The 18,221-nt window shown below is 40.5% G+C and overlaps 1 protein-coding gene across 1 annotated transcript in view; it reads right to left on the bottom strand.

Moving 5' to 3' along the window:
- The window catches only part of FAM227B (family with sequence similarity 227 member B), a 756,766-nt gene that overhangs the window by 688,798 nt on the left and 49,747 nt on the right, over positions 1-18,221 (bottom strand). Inside the window, exons 2-3 of the mRNA XM_075345811.1 lie at positions 12,502-12,555; positions 8,498-8,735 (exon numbers count right to left, since the gene is read on the bottom strand). Coding sequence (XP_075201926.1) covers positions 8,498-8,735; positions 12,502-12,555 — 292 coding nt within the window. The remainder of the gene's footprint in view (positions 1-8,497; positions 8,736-12,501; positions 12,556-18,221) is intronic.

The following is an 18,221-nucleotide window of genomic DNA, read 5'->3' on the forward strand; positions in this document are numbered from 1 at the left end:
CTAGGAATTTAAAAGATCGTGAGGCTTTCTGGATTTTCACATTGCAAACCTTACACCCGAGGGGCTTGAACCGTGAATTTGATTTAGTATTTTGAACCCTGTATGATTTCTGCATTATGACTGTATTTTCTATTCCTCAGACCCGCTGATTGAGCGTCCTCTGGGTAAGTACACCGGCCACTTCTCCCTCTTTCTTGCCTCCCTTTCCCTCTAATTTCTAAACCTTTGCTCCACTTCCCATTCACCTTCTTTCTCCCCTCTTTCTCCTTTTCTCCTTTCTCTGGTTACTGCTCCAGTCTATTTCACACTACTACAGTATTCTTTCTCCTTATGTTTCCACTTACATTTTACTAATCAGTTACATTATATACATATTATCATTTGCTTTTTGTAATCCTTATAACTTGCTTTCTACCTCTTTATTTACTCTTACTTCTGTACCTCCACTTCTCACATTTTATTTTATTTTTATATTTATATTTATTTTAATTTCTTTATCTCTATCATTATATTTTTATGTTTCCCCTTCTTTTCCCCTTTTTTCACTTTACTTATTTTTATTTTTTATGTTTTAATTTTTTAAAAATGTTTACATATAATTTTTGCTTTTTACTATTATTTTTTTCATTATTATTTCATTCTTCAATTTTTCATTTATATTCTACTCTTATTATTATTATTTTAATTTCTTATTTTTATGATATTTCTATTCTATCACCTTCTCTTTCTTACTTTGCCATCTGTACATGTGTACACATGCACATGTATATTCACATACATTGTTTATCCATATCAATTTCCCTCTTTCATTATTCTTTATTTCCATTTTCCCTCCTAGCTTACTCTTTATCTCATCTAAATATTCATTCCTCCTACTATGCTTTCTCATTTCTGCATTGCAGCGCTCTTTCACTTTCATTTTCTAAGTCCCTAAACCCTCTTACCACGCATGCTCCACATACACTTCGTTATAAACGTAGCTCCACGCTTCCTACTCAACCTTCCTACGTTGCACACATTCCCCCTAGTTTCCTTACTACAACGCGTTCAAGGTGCTACTCAAACTCCGTATAGTTACGCAACTTTACATGCTGCCTTACGTAGTTTTACTACGCAAGCGCAATTGTATTGCCAGTGCCCTCTACAGTCCATATTGTCTAACTGCGCGTGCGTTCCCTGTTCAAAGGACTTGTCTGCCACGTCCTCCATTCTGACGCTGGATCATATGTCATGTGCCAAGCCCACTTGATCCTTACTGTTGATTGGCTGTCCTGCCAGTCAATCCTAGCTATATACTCCCCCTCTTCAGTTCTTATCTCTAAGACACGAGAATTCCTCTGCAACAGCGCGGCTGCGCTTGCATAACACATCTCCAAGGTAACTATGGGTACTTTATTCTATTCTAACTGTATTTCCTAATCCCTCTGCATCCACTTATTTTGTTCTATTTCACTAGGCACCCCTTTTATTAGCCTTAGTGCTCCAGTGCACTGTATCCTTCACCCTGCAGTCACCCATCAGACAGGTAATCTTCTGCCTGTGTACTTATTATCGTGTGCATTTCTCCTGTTTATCTATACTGCTTTGATTTATGACTATTTAACCTTCTTCATAATAATTTTTACATTGTTCTTGTCTACATTTATTCAGCATATGAATGTGATTCCTATAACTTGTGCATATAATAATGTCTTACCCATTATAATGTTGCTATAGCAACTGAATTACTACATATCACTATATCCAGGATTTTCTGATCTGTATATATTTGTATATATTTTGTATATATTTTGTCTATAGTGTATACCAGGAATTATTGTATATACTTTCTTTATTTTTTTATTATATGTTTGTATTTTCACCCTAGCGACTTGATATTGTATTGTATTTTCACCCTGGAGGCTCGAAACATCGTTGGATGTTTGCTTCTTCACGTTTCAATAAATTTTGCTCACGTTTCTTTCACCTAAAAAACGAGTGCACTGAATTTATAATTATTATATGATTTCGGGATTGATCCCCTTTTCACTGGCACCATCTTCATCTCAGGCTGAGTGCAAACCATTTATTTATCATCTGACTAAAATCACAAACGACTTACTGCCAAAGCTAACAATCACTTCTATACTCCTACTTCTAGACCTGTCCTCAGCCTCTGACACTGTCGACCACTCCCTTCTATTACAGATCCTCTCTTCTCTTGGTGTCAGAGATCATGCCCTCTCTTGGATCTCTTTATACCTTTCCAATCGCATATTTAGTGTCCCCCACTCTCTGTTGGCGTCCCTCAAGGCTCAGTCCTGGGACCCTTACTTTTTTCCATATATACATTTGGCCTGAGACAACTCATAAAGTCTCATGGCTTCCAGTACCACCTATATGCCGATGACACTCAGATCTACTTCTCTGGTCCAGATGTCACATCTCTGCTGTCCAGAATCCCAGAGTGTCTATCAGCTATATCCTCCTTCTTCTCCTCTCGTTCCTAAAGCTCAACATGGCCAAAACTGAACTAAACATATTTCCTCCATCTCACATACACTCTCTACCTGAACTACCTATTACAATAAATAACATCATGCTCTCCCCAGTATCCAAAGTTCGGTGCCTTTGAGTGACCCTCGACTCTGCCTTGTCCTTCACACCACACATCCAATCCCTCACCACCTCCTGCCGTCTTCAACTCAAAAACATTTCTAGAATGCGTCCCTTCCTCAATTCGCAATCTACAAAAATGCTAGTGCATGCCCTCATACTCTCCCGTCTGGATTACTGCAACATCCTCCTCTGTTGCCTCCCCGCTAACCATCTTGCACCTCTCCAGTCCATCCTTAATTCTGCTGCCCGACTGATTCACTTCTCTCCTCAATACCACCCCGCTTCTCGCCCCTGCAAATTCCTCCATTGGCTCCCAATCTTCCACCGTATCCAATTCAAACCACTAACACTGACCTACAAAGCCATCCATAATCTGTCTCCTCCGTATATCTCTGAACTAATCTCCTGCTACACTCCAAAACGTAATCTCCAGTCCTTCCAAGATCTCCTTCTCTCCTCCTCTCTCATTCACTCCTCATGCAACCGCCTCCAAGACTTCCCCCGAGCAGCCCCTGTCTTCTGGAATTCGCTGCCTCACCACGACAGATTAATTGCTACACTTGAAAGCTTCAAACGGAACTTGAAAACTCATCTGTTCAGGAATGCCTATAATCTTGAATGACACCACTGCTTCAACACCACCACAGCTACTGCCTCACCACTGTGCGGAGCCACCGCCGCCTCACCACCATGCTGAGCCGCCGCTGCCTGACCACTGTGTGGAGCCGCCGTCCAACCAACACCCCACCTATTGTCTCCTCCCCAAAATCCTATAGAATGTAAGCTCGCAAGGGCAGGGTCCTCTTCCCTCTGTACCAGTCGGTTTATTGTAACTTGGATATGTATTCTGTATGTAACCCCCTTCTCATGTACAGCACCATGGAATGAATAGTGCTCTATAAATTAATAATAATAATAAATAATAATAAAAATAATACAAAATCAATAGCACATATAAAATATTTTAAGTTGTTTATTTTATTGGACAAATTTTCTTCTTACGCCACCTGAATGGATCATTCATTCTCAATTCCTAGGTAAAATGTATATTCAGTGAATACAGAATTTTATATTTCTGAGATAGGAGATAACAGATGCTACTGACAGAACTCTAATGTAAAAGGGAGTTGCAGGGAGGACGGAGAAGCCAGCGGCAGAGCTCCTTCTTCCCTATCTCCACTTCTTACTTAGCATCATGTAGAAAATAACTGCCATCTCCTATCTTGGTAATATAAAATCTGTATTCACTGAATATATATTTTAACTAGGAATTGAGAATTTTGAGAAAGATCAATAAAAGAGGAGAAAGAATCAAGTTTGTCGGATAAGATATATTACAAAGTTGCTAACTTTCATGTGTACTATTGCTTTATGAAATACAAAATAAAACGACAATCATGCTGAGATATATCGATTGAGTCGGCTATTGCAGAATATTCCACTTCTTTGCCTTAAAAAAACTCCTGTGTTGCTGTCGCAGTATGTTTTGAGTCAATGTCCATCTCTTCTATGAAGCGTCGTTCAACAACCTTTCTGCATTTGGATGAATCTGAGCAGAAAGTATAGCCTGGTACACTTTAGAATTCAACCGGCTGCTTCAGTCACATGATCAATATACACTAGTGACCCAGTGACATTGGAAGCCATGCATGCCTGTCCATCCATCACACTGCCTCCACCATGTGAGGATGTTGTATGCTTTGTATCATGAGTATTTACAAGCTGTCTCCATACTTTCTTCTTCCCATTACTCTGATACAGATTGATAATAGCGTCATTAGATGTTTTCGTGTGGAGACCTTGTGTGGATTGCTTCGGACCTGAAGGAGTGTTTGTGGGTTAATAAAGTGGTGAAAGAGGGTGCTTTTTGTACTTTATTAAAAAAAAAAGGATTTTTGGGTGTTTGTGTTTATTTACTTTCACTTACAGATTAGTGATGGGGGCGGGGTCTCATAGACGTCTGCCATCACTAATCTAGGACTTAGTGGCAGCTGTGGGCTGAAATTAACTCCTTATTACCCAGATTGCCATCACACCAGGGCAACAAGAAGACCTGTGTCCAGCGCCAGAATTATTATTATTATTTATTATTATAGCGCCATCAATTCCATGGCGCTTTACATGTGAAAGGGGTATACATAAAAGGGACAAGTACAATAATCATAAACAATACAAGGTACAAACTGGTACAGGAGGATAGAGGTACCTTCCCGCGAGGGCTCCCAGTCTACACAATCTTATGGATGCGCCATTTCTGGGGAGGCTGTGGGCTGCTATTGTTAGGCTGGAAAGGGCCCCCAGTTGTCTGCTGTACCTTGGCTGGTTTTAGAAAAATGGGGGGATCCCATGTCAGGGTAGCAGCCTGCAGCTGCTGCTGTTCCTGTGCAGGATATGAAAAACGTGGGGACCCCATGTAATTTTTTTCCCCAAAAAAATTTAAAAAAACCTGTTCTTTCTATTTTTTATATCTATCTATCAATTATCCTAGTCCTATCATATTATTTTTCTCCTTTAAAAAACGCATTAACAAAAACGCAGCAAAAACAGATGCCTTTTTACTGCATTTTTTTCTCAAATGCAATGCTTACAGTTGTCAAAGTCTGCAGTTTTTTTGTGAAACCAAAAATTTAGAGTGCGAACATACACTTTCTCTTCACCATGGAAATAATTCTGTGATCATCCACCACTGTTGTCTCCTGTGGACGTCCAAGCCTTTTTGAGTTCCCAAGCTCCCCAGTGTGCTCCATTTTTTGAAGAATGTACCAAATTGATTGATTTAACCATTTGGAACATTATTGCTATCTCTCTGATGGATCTCTTCTTTTTTTCAGCCTAATGATGGTCTGTTTTTCTTCCATTGAGAGCCCCTTTGACTGCATGTTGTGGGTTCACAGCAACAGCTTCCAAATGCAAATGCCACACCTGGAATCAGCTCCAGAACTTTTACCTACTTAATTGAGGATGGATTAATGAGAAAATAGACCCATACTTCCCATTAAAGAGCTATTTAAATAATTGTTCAATTACTTTTGTTCCCTTCAAAAAGAGGCAGCTACATATTGAAGACCTGTAATTCATCAACCCTTACTCCAATTAGGATGTGAATGCCCTCAAATTAAAGCTGAAAGTTTTCACTTTAAGCCCATATTGAATATGGTTTGGTAAGTAGCTACAATGCCAAAACTTGTGTCACTGTCCAAATATTTCTGGAAATAACTGTATATCAGTATTTATCATGCACTGTGAACACTAAGAAAGAAATACAAAATACAATACTAGACTAGCTGGTTTTGCTCATCCTGCCACACAAAAAATAAAATAAAAAATACATATTTACCCCAAAATAGAACCTGTCATAATAACTGGTTATCCTGCAAAACATAAAGCCTTACATAACTCTAACTTTAGAAAAATAAAAAGATCTTAGGAAATGGTCAAACCCCAAAAATGAGTTTTAAAATGAATGTGTGCATGTTTGTATTTAAACATAAAATAACTAAAATGAATATATATATTATCGTCTCAACTTGAAAGGATCTATAAATAGGGATGAGAAAACTCAAACTGAAAAGGTCGGGTTCATACCAAACACTGGGCTCGAAGCCGAACACAGTCTTTAAAAAAAAAAAATCACTTAATTGCGTATCAAGGTGCTTAGGTACGCCTGGTGCTCGGCCCAATGAGGGTCTGAATAGACGAAAAACGTTGGGATGGAACGCATGGAGGGCTTCTGTAGGGGTCCAGTTTAATAGGGCCATATGTGGACTGCCCCTGTGAGGGCAGGAGCAATGGGTAACAGCAGTATTATTGTAGTTCCCTAGGGGCTTGATAGGGTCAGTGATGTGGTGGACGTCCGAGGACCTGTCCCCGGTGGGAACACAGATGCACCCTGACTTCTGCAAATCTGATGAGACCACTACGATTTTTTCATTAATATGAATTATATTGTCAGGCTACTGTAGCTCTAACATCTGAACACCATCATTGATAAGACCTTAATTTGGGTATACCCTGCCTTTATCTTTGTCTCTTTGTTAAGTAAGGGGTGACCACTGTCTATCCCTGGAGACAGGAAAAATATTTTTTGTTTTTCTGTTTTGTTGTGTTTGTTTGTTGTATTATAATAATAATAACCCGTACTATCCGTCGGCGTCTGAATGAAAAGGGACTGTATGGTAGGATACCCAGGAAGACCCCACTTTTTACCCCGAGACATAAAAAAGACAGGCTGGAGTTTGCCAAAACTTACCTGAGAAAGCCTAAAATGTTTTAGAAGAATGTTCTCTGGTCAGATGAGACAAAAGTAGAGCTTTTTGGGAAAAGCCATCAACATAGAGTTTACAGGGGAAAAAAAAGAGGCATTCAAAGAAAAGAACACGGTCCCTACAGTCAAACATGGCTGGAGGTTCCCTGATGTTTTGGGTTTGCTTTGCTGTCTCTGGCACTGGACTGCTTGACCGTGTGCATGGCATTATGAAGTCTGAAGACTACCAACAAATTTTGCAGCATAATGTAGGGCCCAGTGTGAGAAAGCTGGGTCTCCCTCAGAGGTCATGGGTCTTCCAGCAGGACAATGACCCAAAACACACTTCAAAAAGCACTAGAAAATGGTTTGAGAGAAAGCACAGGAGACTACTAAATTGGCCAGCAATGAGTCCAGACCTGAATCCCATAGAACACCTGTGGAGAGATCTCAAAATGGCAATTTGGAGAAGGCACCGTTCAAATCTCAAGGACCTGGAGCAGTTTGCCAAAGAAGAATGGTCTAAAATTCCAGCAGAGCATTGTAAGAAACTCATTGATGGTTACCGGAAGCGGTTGTTCGCAGTTATTTTGGCTAAAGGTTGTGCAACCAAGTATTAGGCTAAAGGTGCCAATACTTTTGTCTGGCCCATTTTTGGAGTTTTGTGTGAAATGATCAATGATTTGATTTTTGTTTCATTTTCTTTTGTGTTTTTTCATTGCAAGCAAATTAAATGAAGATAATAATACCAAAGAATTTGTGATTGCAATCATTTTCAAGAAGAAACTGAGTGTTATCTGACAGAATTGCAGGGGTGCCAATACTTTTGGCCAGCACTGTATGTAACATGGGGTTAAGCTGGGTTTACACACTGCAACATCGCAAAGGACATCGCTGTAACGTCACCGGTTTTGTGACGTAACAGCGACCTCCCTAAGTCTCTGCTAAGTCGCTGGTGAGCAGTCAAACTGGCAAACCTGGCCAACAACTCAACAGCGATCCGGACCTGCAGAGCGACCTAGCTAGTTGTTGGGGACGTTGATAAGCAGCCTTTTGAAAGGGAAGTTGCTAACAAAGTCTCTGCAAAGTCTTTCACACACTGAAACTTTCCAGGGATGCTTGCTGCACAGCGGGAAACAAAGGACCAAGGAATGGTCCTGAACGATTTGTAATGATTACAACTTCACAGCAGGGGCCGGGTCGCTGATAGGTTTCACACACTGCAACATCGCAAACAACATCGCTATTGCGTCACAAAACCGGTGACGTTACAGCGATGTCGTTTGAGATGTTGCAGTGTGTAAACCCAGCTTTACAGTACAGAGTTGAGAAAAAAATTAAACAAAGAAAATTGGAGTACTCACCTGCGCATTAAATTCAGAAGACTTTATTTGCAGTACGGTAATTAATAATAGCAACGTGGTAATGAAGGGCATACTAGTAAGTATGGACATGGTAAAGTCTTCTGAATATTATGCACCAGTTGAGTGCTGCATTTTTCTGCTTTTCTATTATATTACAGTTCAGGAGTACACGGCAATTGAGTAGGAGCACTACAATACCACTTTAAATGCTGAGTAACATATAGTAACATATGGGAAGAAATAATCCGTGGAAAAGGAAAATAATAGCAGCAAGAAATGATGTAGGATTTACCTTTTCTTGGAATATCTTTATCATTCTCCAAAGCTTGTGGACATAAAATCTGGGAGAAATAATTATCCAGAAATGCCATGTTCTTATCAATTTTTGATTCCACATCCGCAAAAGCACTTTCAGAGAAGGGGGCATATGTAATAAACTGTTTATTAATCATGTCCAGTGAATATCTAGGAACTGATATACACTCGTTATGAAGAGGTTCATCTGCCGAAGGAATTTCTGGCCAGTCTTTCTGTAAAACAAAAATCAAACTGAAATGGTGGAATTCACAGAACTGCAAGACACTGACTGGCACTTAAAGAAGACTTGTCATCAGGTCAAGAGTGGGCAGTATTTGCTTTCACTTTATTCCCACTACATCCAAGTATTTTCTTATTTTTGTTTTTCAATCCGCCACACGGTTCCAGAAACATAGGCTTTTTATTTACTACAACTTTTAATGGTCTTTAGTATGGGGGCTCACATGTAATGCAGAGCAGCCACAGACATGCTCCCAAAAAATCTGCCTGACACCCCCACTTGGTAAAGACTACAAAAATTAGTTGTAAATTTAAATCCTAGATTTATGGAACCGTGTGGCAGATTAAAAAACAAACAAACAAAAGAACAAAACAAGAAGCAGAGAAATAATAATAATAGTAAGTGTCGGGTAGCTTCATAGGTAGCACATTGTGTTTGGGATGTCCATTTTTCACTTGCAGAAAAATAATAATTGTTAGCGTTGAGTAGCTTCATACGTAGAACATTAGTGTAATGAATGCCACTGTAATTTGTTTTATATAAATGTTTTTTTACTTCTACTTAATGATTTTTCTTTCATTTTTTCTTTTGTTTCTTCTACTTTTTGGTTTCTTTTTTTTCCTCTCTTTTTTGTTTCTCTACTTGTTTTCTCTACTTTTTATAGTAAATGTAATAATAATAAATAGTAACCTTTACAGACGCCCCACACAAAACGTGTAAAAGCACCACTGACACACACATCCCCACTGGTTAAAAGAATATAATAAAAATGTCCCACTCTTCAGCAGTGGAGGCATACATTATGTTAGCATTGCCTCCAACACAGATTGAGGCAGTGAGGAAGGTCCCATATTCCTATATTTTTCTTCCTCCTCATCTAGTGAGGAGGGACCCCCAGCCAGACGCCCTAGGAACGAGGCAACCACTTCCGCAATTGATCTCATATGGCCTCCACCCCAAGGAAATTATCAGCTTGTTTTTCTGGATTTCTTGGGTAGCTCAGGAATCCAATTTGACACTTCAGGCCTCACTGAAATTGACTTTTTCAAATTATTTTCAGTGAGGATATAATAAATCGTCTGGTGGCCCAGACAAATTTGTATTGCCTTTAGTTTTTCCCATAAAATGCCAAACAGACCCCTTTAAATGCAACAGAAATGCTGACATTTGGGGGCATATTTCTACATATGGGCATAGTGAAAAAAAACAAATTCAGCAATACTGGAGTACTGATATACTATACAGCATACCAGTATTCCATCCGGACTCAATTTGAAGCAATCCAAAAAATGTTTGCATTATAATGATAATGTACAGTGTCTTCAGTGAGACGATACCAACTTTGATCGGCTATACAAAATTAGGGCAGTAGTTTATCAATAACCATGGGCCTCCCCAGCCTGAGAATACCAGCCCCAAGCTGTCCGATTTAGCTTGGCTGGATTTCAAAATTGGGCGACATCCCGGCATTTTCTAAAATTATTTATTTAAATAATTTAAAAAAAAAATGCATGGGGTCCCTCGCATTTTGATACACAGCCAAGATAACACACACAGCTGGTGGCTGCAGCCTGTAGCTGTCTGCTTTATCTGTGCAGGATATCAAAATATGGGGGACCCTGAGCCATTTTTTCCAATTATTTATTTATTTTTATACCCCACTCCGGGGACCCAGACAGCTAGTGTGACTGCAATCACAGATACCAGCACAGAGTGTGGGCGCGTAAAGCAGGACTGCAACCAATCACAGGCACTGTTACAGAGGGTGGGCAGGGGAAGCAGTGCACATTATAAGAATTAATGAGTATACTGTATATGTAAGCCGTGGAAGCCGTGGGGAAACTCAGTAAATATAATTCTCTTGCTTTAATGACTGCACGTCATTTTTTTCCTTCACCTTTTAATCAAAGTAATGCCAGTAACAAAGATGTTTATGGCATTATTGTGATTGGCGAGCAATCTCAGCATGTTTAATGGCTGAAAAACAGGCGCTAAACATGTGGAGAGGGGACTCCACACTCACGAGGCAAATACCAAAATGCTCGTCGAGTAACGGATATAGCGAAAAATCAAACTATTTATGTGAGCAACGAATAGTATTGAATATATTTGTTCATCACTAGTTGTCACTTTTGAGTATTTCTTTCACAAAGGACTCTTAAATTTCCTTCAAATGTGATGTGGTCCCCAAAACAATGCTTTTTGTAAATTGTGTTGGAAAAATTAGAAATTGCTGCTAAACTTTTAATCCTTCTAACTTTGTAACAAAAAAAAAGTTATTTATTGAACTATTTTGTTTGACATAACTCTCTGGATTAATGTCATCAAAATGAAATGTTTGAAAATTGCAAACATTTCAAAATTTTTGCGAAATTTACAATATATTCACAAAGAAACACAAAAATGTAGTCCTAAATTTAATACTAACTTGAAGTACAATATATCACGAAAGAAAAATAATCTCAGAATCACTGGGATCCATTGAAGCGCTTCAGAGTTGAAAAATTGGCCTGGACAGGAAGGTGAAACAAGCGTTGGGATGAAGGGGATAGGGAAGGAATTGGATGCAACTGTTGTCTATTAATGAACTCGGGCTATCACAGTGATGTTGAAGGGTTATTCTCATCTTCAAGAACCTAGCCGAATATGTAGTAGGTGTGATAATAGTAATTTTAGCAAATACCTCCAATTAGAAATGTAGCATAGTTCTCTTGATATAGCCATGTCTCTTACCTCATGTGCAGGGCATTTCAGCGTAAGTTGAGCATTTCAGCTGTGGTTGCGAACATGCATATAATGACAGTTAATGAATTGCTCGTGGCCACGGATACCTAAGTTGAAATGCCCCGCACTTGTTGTAAGAGACATTGCTATAACAAAGATAACTATACTACATTTCTAACTGGAGGTATTTGCTAAAATTACTATTATTGCACCAACTACACATTAGGATAGGACGTTGGAGATGGGAATAAACCTTTAAGGAGAAACATAGAGGAGCACTGAGGTGATTGCTGTTGATTCATGGACACTTGCTAGGAACTCAAAAGAAAAAGTTAATTTTCCTAAATAAGGCAAAAAGTAATTAAAAAAATACAAAAGATTGTTTAATAAATTTGCATTTAGTACATCTCAAATAAAATGACACAAACTTAAAGGGTTATTCCCATCTTTAAGATCCTATCCTAATATGTGGTAGATGTAATAATAATAATAATAATATTAGCAAATACCTCCAATTAGAAATGTATTATAGTTTTCTTGATTCACTTTTTCACTTAGCTCATGTTCAGGCCATTGAAGGATCTTAGGAATTCACGGTTATGACCACCCATATAGTCAAAGTTAGTTAGTTGCTCATGGTCGTCATAACCATGGGTATCTAAGGTCCTGCAATGCCCTGCACATGAGGTACGCAACATAGTGAATCAAATGAACCACACTACATTTCTTTTGGAGGTATTTGCTAATATTATTATTACACTACATATTGACATAGGATCTTGGAAATGAGAATACCCGTTTAATAAGAAAATGGCAAAATCCATGGGGTTTGACTATAAAGCTGAATAAGACACATGCTAAGACAGTGCCACTACATAGTGAATGAATATTACCATAAAATTTGATATGTTGTTCTTGAAAGTGCCGGGAAAGTGCAGTAAAATGATCCCAAATGTATATAGTATAAACTGTTAATACTTGAGACCTAACAAAAAGTTTCCCTAAATATGCTATAAAAACTTTATATGTCTTACCAAGTGTTTGAAGTGGAGAAATTCTATAAAGGTAGCTGGTGGTTTCTGCATTTTCTAAAAAAAAAATAAAATTCAATGACAAATTTTAGAAATAGTGATAATAATAATAATAATAATAATAATAATAAGAAGAAGAAGAAGAAGAAGAAGAAGAAGAAGAAGAAGAAGAAGTCACTAATTGGTCACTTCAGTTCTGCTTCCACATGCAGACAGCCATAAACAGATCACTCCCAGGGTGTGTGAGCGGGGCTTTTCCTTTTTTTGGTGCACACTACATCCGATACTGCTCATGTATTCCCCCACAGTGCAAGCCGATCAAACACTGCAAGCGGTTCGTACTGAGCTGAGCACCGAGCGTACCCGAACTGTGATGCTTGCACGAGTAGTTTGCATATATATTTTCATAGATTGGACTTTCTGAACACATTGATACTAAATATGTGTAGTTTTAATTTTTTTTGGTATATTATTGTTAACTAGGGAAAGGGGGGTGATTATTTGAATTTGTAGATATATTCTTTAAACGTTTTTAAAAACTTACAGTACGTCCGGACCAGATCGCGGTGCTGAAATGCCGCTATTAGTAATTGACAGTGGCATTTTAGAGGCTAACAGTAACGATCGGCAGATCTTACAAATAGCTTTTTCATTATAGGTTTGAAAATAGTCTATAGGAAGGGCTTGTATCAATGGTTGCATGCTACGTCGAGCAGACTAAACTGAAGAGCCACTGTTTGAGAGAGTTTGCACTCTAACAAAATGTTATCCCATTTGTTCTGGCATATTGATACACGCCTCATTTACTTTTACATAGAGATAATTATTAAAAGGTTCTTAAAAGCATTAGAAGCCTTGAGAATTGTCCATATGTTTACATCCACTTAAATAGACCTTCTGTGTTTATTTAACATTTAAATCCCAGTTGATTTATTCTCTCCACTTGCATGTGTTTTACAGTAAGGCACTGAAAATGTGCCAAGAATTACCAAAAATATGAATCTAGTTTACAATGGGCAGTATAAAGTACTCTATGTGGTTGTAAAAAAGATAAACATTCAATATGTTAACTTTTATTTTACCTTGCGTTACATAATTTAGTAAACCAGTCATATATGACAAAGAATGAAACTGCCAAGATTAGTTTTTACAAGCAATGTGTTATAGGATAGGTGAAAAGTAGTAGGTCAGTGGGGGTCCGACAAATTAGACTGACATCAACCACCAAAACAGAGGTCACTGCCCAGGAGAGAACTAGGACAACACTTTCACTACAAAATTCAAACTAAAAAGAAAAAGTTTGAATTCTCTGAAAACTTAGCCAATTGATTGTAAATATGAAGAGCGAGGGGGCGTGGCCTGGACCTCATGTAGAGAGGAAGCAGCGTGGGTGAGCTCCTGCCTGGATCCTGAAATATCCTGCACACCGGCCTTGCTGACAGACACTACCGACCCTGGAGGGCTGCAACACTACTTATAACACCCGGGGAAGCGAGCACAGCCAGGATATGCCGACCCGCAGCAGCAATAAAAGGGACAGAGATGCGCAGGAGCACGCCTCTGAAGAATCCAATATGGCGCCGCCGGCATCCACACCATCCCGAGCTGGAGCAGTGGGAGTAGCAAGCAGGTTGGAGCGGTTTGCCAGAGTGGCCCCTGGCACAGAGCCTACCTACAACGAGGCACCCGATGGCAGCGCTGAACGGGCCCTGGAGCAGGGAGAAAACATACCCGATGGTGAGACTGTGAGTACCCTGGGCCCTGCATGTTCAGCAGCACAAGATATGCAGACACAGAGGCCTGCGCTGGCAGAGGGAGGAGGGGGAGATGTGGAGCAAACAACACCTGTTTTCACTGAGGCCATACTGAGAGACATTCTGGCAGCAATTAACTCTTGCAATACCAAATTGGCCACTCTAAGCAGCCAGATGGGAACTGTCACCTCAGATATGGCCTGTATTAAACGTGAGCTGCAAGGGATGACTGTCAGAATGGGGGAGCTGGAGGAACGAGTGAGTACAACAGAGGATAAATTACCACCAATGTCACGAGAGCTGGGAAAGGCCACGCAAAATATCTCCACACTGCTAAACAAGGTGGATGATTTAGAGAACCGCTCCCGCAGAAGTAATTTGAGACTGGTGGGGGTCCCAGAGAGGATGGAGGGCAATGACCCACTGAATTTCTTTGAAAAATGGCTTAAAGACACCATGGGAAAAGACATACTATCCTCTTTTTTCACCATTGAAAGAGCGCACAGGGTCCCTGCGCGTGCCCCACAGCCGGGAGCACCCCCACATCCTATTCTGATTAAACTACTGCACTATAAAGATAGGGACACTATCCTGCACAGAGCCAGAGATATCAAAGAACTTGCAATTGATGGGAGGAAGATATCACTATTTCCTGATTTCTCCATGGAAGTGCAACGTAAAAGAGCGCAATTTATTGAGATCTAAAAACGATTGCGCAACCTACAAGTGCCATACTCCATGATGTACCCTGCTAAGCTGCGGATTGCTGCAAACGGAGAGACTCATTTTTTTGATACGGCTGGGGCGGCATTGTCTTGGCTGGATATCAATGAGAGATCCCTGAGGAGGAAGAATACCTGAGATTTCCCTTTCTGCTGCCAGGCGTTGTTTTTGTTTGGGACGCTATGCTGGTGAGCTCATTACAGTTAAATTCATCTAGGATCCAGGTTGGGAGACGGCCGGTTCATTGTGGACACACGCTGCACTAGCGAGTGGTGGACCCCCCTCCCTGCATGGACTTGGGGCGTATTTTTAGCCCTGATTCTCTCTATTTAGGAGAAATGTGTAAGATACACTTGATTTTGAGGGCAGGGGCACTGCGCACTGGTGTGCGGAGCTCTATCTCTCTCCTTGTTTTTCTTGTTTATTGTTGTATGATGCAATCTGTTTGGGAAGTGTGGTGTGCCTCAGTCGTGTCGCTCAACCTAATGTTTTTGAGAATCGGTGGAGAACGCCTCTCTCCTCCAGGTATGAAGTATCCGTCCGGATCATATCTTAGTCTACGCTTATGGCGACATCTTTAAATATTGTAGCGTGGAATGTTAGAGGGCTCGGAGATGCGAACAAAAGATGTGCTATATTTACTCACCTACAGAAACTTTTACCGGCTATTTTATATCTCTCCGAGACCCACATGGTCAGGGATAATGTTCATTGGCTGAGGAAGGGATGGATCGCGCATGAATATCATTCCACATACTCGACCCATGCACGAGGTGTGAGTGTGTTGGTGCACAAATCCATCCCGCTCTCATGTACCAAATCAGTGATTGACCCGGGGGGCAGATTTGTATTTTTGCTTTGCACGCTGTATGGTATACAATTTATTCTGGTTGCGATATATATCCCACCACCATATTCAGTCGAACCGGTAAAAAGGATATTGTCTATTTTAGATTCCCTTCCATCTGTGCCGACGCTTTTGATAGGGGATTTTAATAATTACTTACATCCCTATCTAGATAAATTACACTCGGGAAACATATCGGAGAACGCCGCCCCGACTTCATTTGCTGGAATGCTAACAGAGCTGGGTTTTGTAGATCTTTGGCGTGCCCAACACCCCACAACCAAACAATTCTCCTGTTACTCTAGCTCCCACCACACCAGTCCATGTCACGGATAGACTTGGCTATTGGAAACGCACTTATGGCCTCATATACACAAAAGGTGGCCTACTTACCTAGAAGTGTATCTGATCACTCACCATTACATGTTACGCTTGCATGGGGAAACCCCCTCGCTCTGCCCAGGCCTATCTGGAAACTTAATCCCTTCTGGATCCAGCTTATTGGGGGATCTTTATATGATAACATTCTGGAATACTTTCATCTTAATGAGTGCTCTGCACCGCCACACATAGTTTGGGACTCTATGAAAGCTGTGGTAAGGGGCATATATATTAGAGAAATATGCATACGCAAAAATCAAACCAAATGTTACACCCAGAGTCTGATTCAGAAGGTATGTGATGCGGAGGCTGCGGTGGTGCTCAACCCGACAGTAGAAATTAAAAACACTCTAGAGAAGGCACAGATGTCACTCAAAGAAAATCTCATGTCGGTGGCAGAAAATAAACGCTATTTCCTTAAACAAAATTATTTTATGGCGGGGGAGGGCGTGGGGCACCTACTGGCCACAGTCATTAGAGCACAGGAAGGATCTTAATATATAAATAGGTTAAAGACGGAATCAGGTGACTTTGTAACAGCAAGCGAGGATATAATAAGAGAAAAAAAGAGGTATTATATGCGGCTATACACATCAGACTGTGACCTCACGGAGACTGAGATTGAGCAGTATTTGGATGCTCTCTCTCTTCCTACACTGAGTGATGTAAACAGGGAATTGCTGGACCGGGACATCTCATTGGAAGAACTGGAGGAAGCGCTTGGCCAGACACAAAATGAAAAAGCTCCGGGAACGGATGGCCTGCCTGGAGAGTTTTATAAAACGTATGCACCCTTACTGCTACCCAAACTACTTAAGGTATTTGAAGAATCTGAAAGGCAGAGGGTCCTCCCGCCCTCTATGAGGGAAGCCTTAATAGTCTTAATATTAAAACCCGGAAAAGATCCAGAGATCCCGGATTCGTATCGCCCAATTTCTCTCCTACAAACAGACATTAAATTGCTGGCCAAGGTGCTCGCCAATAGGATGTCCCGAGTCATCTCATCTATAGTGCAGAGTGATCAGACAGGATTCATTCCATGCAGAGCCACATCTATGAATCTCAGGAAATTAAATTTGGGAATTCAACATAGTTCTAAGGTACCGAGGGAAAGGGCAATTTTGTCTTTAGACGCCGCTAAGACGTTCGATAGCCTTGAATGGGAATATATGTGGGCTGTACTTCGGAAAATGGGCTTTGGACATAGATTCATAAATTGGGTAAAACTGCTATATGACTCACCGGTGGTGAAGGTTAGGGTTAATGGCAGGGTCTCCGAGTCTTTTCCTCTTGGAAGAGGTACTAGACAGGGGTGCCCGCTTTCACCCTTGCTATTCGCAACTGCAGTGGAGCCGTTGGCAGTGGCAATACGGAAATCCAGGGAGGTAGAGGGATTTCGGTGTGGAGCCGTGGAACAAAAGATATCATTATACGCAGACGATCTACTCTTATATTTAGACAGGGTACGTTCCTCGATTTTGCCGGCAATGAATATCATTCGGGAATTTGGACAGAGGTCTGGTCTACGAATCAACTGGTCTAAGTCGGCTTTAATGCCGTTGGACCCCCTTCCGGGGGACTTTTCGGACTTACAGATTCCAGTTCCTGTGGTCCGGGAGTTTAAATATCTGGGAGTAATTGTCAGCCCAATCCCGAAGGATTTCCAGGCCCTAAATCTGGAACCCCTGTTACAGCGATTCAGAGCAAAAGTGCATACCTGGTGCCGTTTGGCGCTATCAAATATCGGCAGATCCAATTTAATTAAAATGGTAATGATGCCACAATTACTATACCTTATACATAATTCTCCAGTGTGGATATGTAGGGAATTTTTTGTAAAAATTAATACAATATTCCGGGAACTTATTTGGAAGAAAAAGCAAGCTAGGATTCGACTGGAAGTGCTACAGCGGGGAAAGGAGGAAGGAGGACTGGCGGTACCAAACCCATATATATACTATATAGCCTCCCAGATGCAACATCTGAGGGGTTGGGGCAAAGAAGGAGGGTATGATACC

This window comes from Anomaloglossus baeobatrachus, chromosome 4 (genome assembly GCF_048569485.1).
Source record: "Anomaloglossus baeobatrachus isolate aAnoBae1 chromosome 4, aAnoBae1.hap1, whole genome shotgun sequence".
Lineage (NCBI taxonomy): Eukaryota > Metazoa > Chordata > Amphibia > Anura > Aromobatidae > Anomaloglossus > Anomaloglossus baeobatrachus.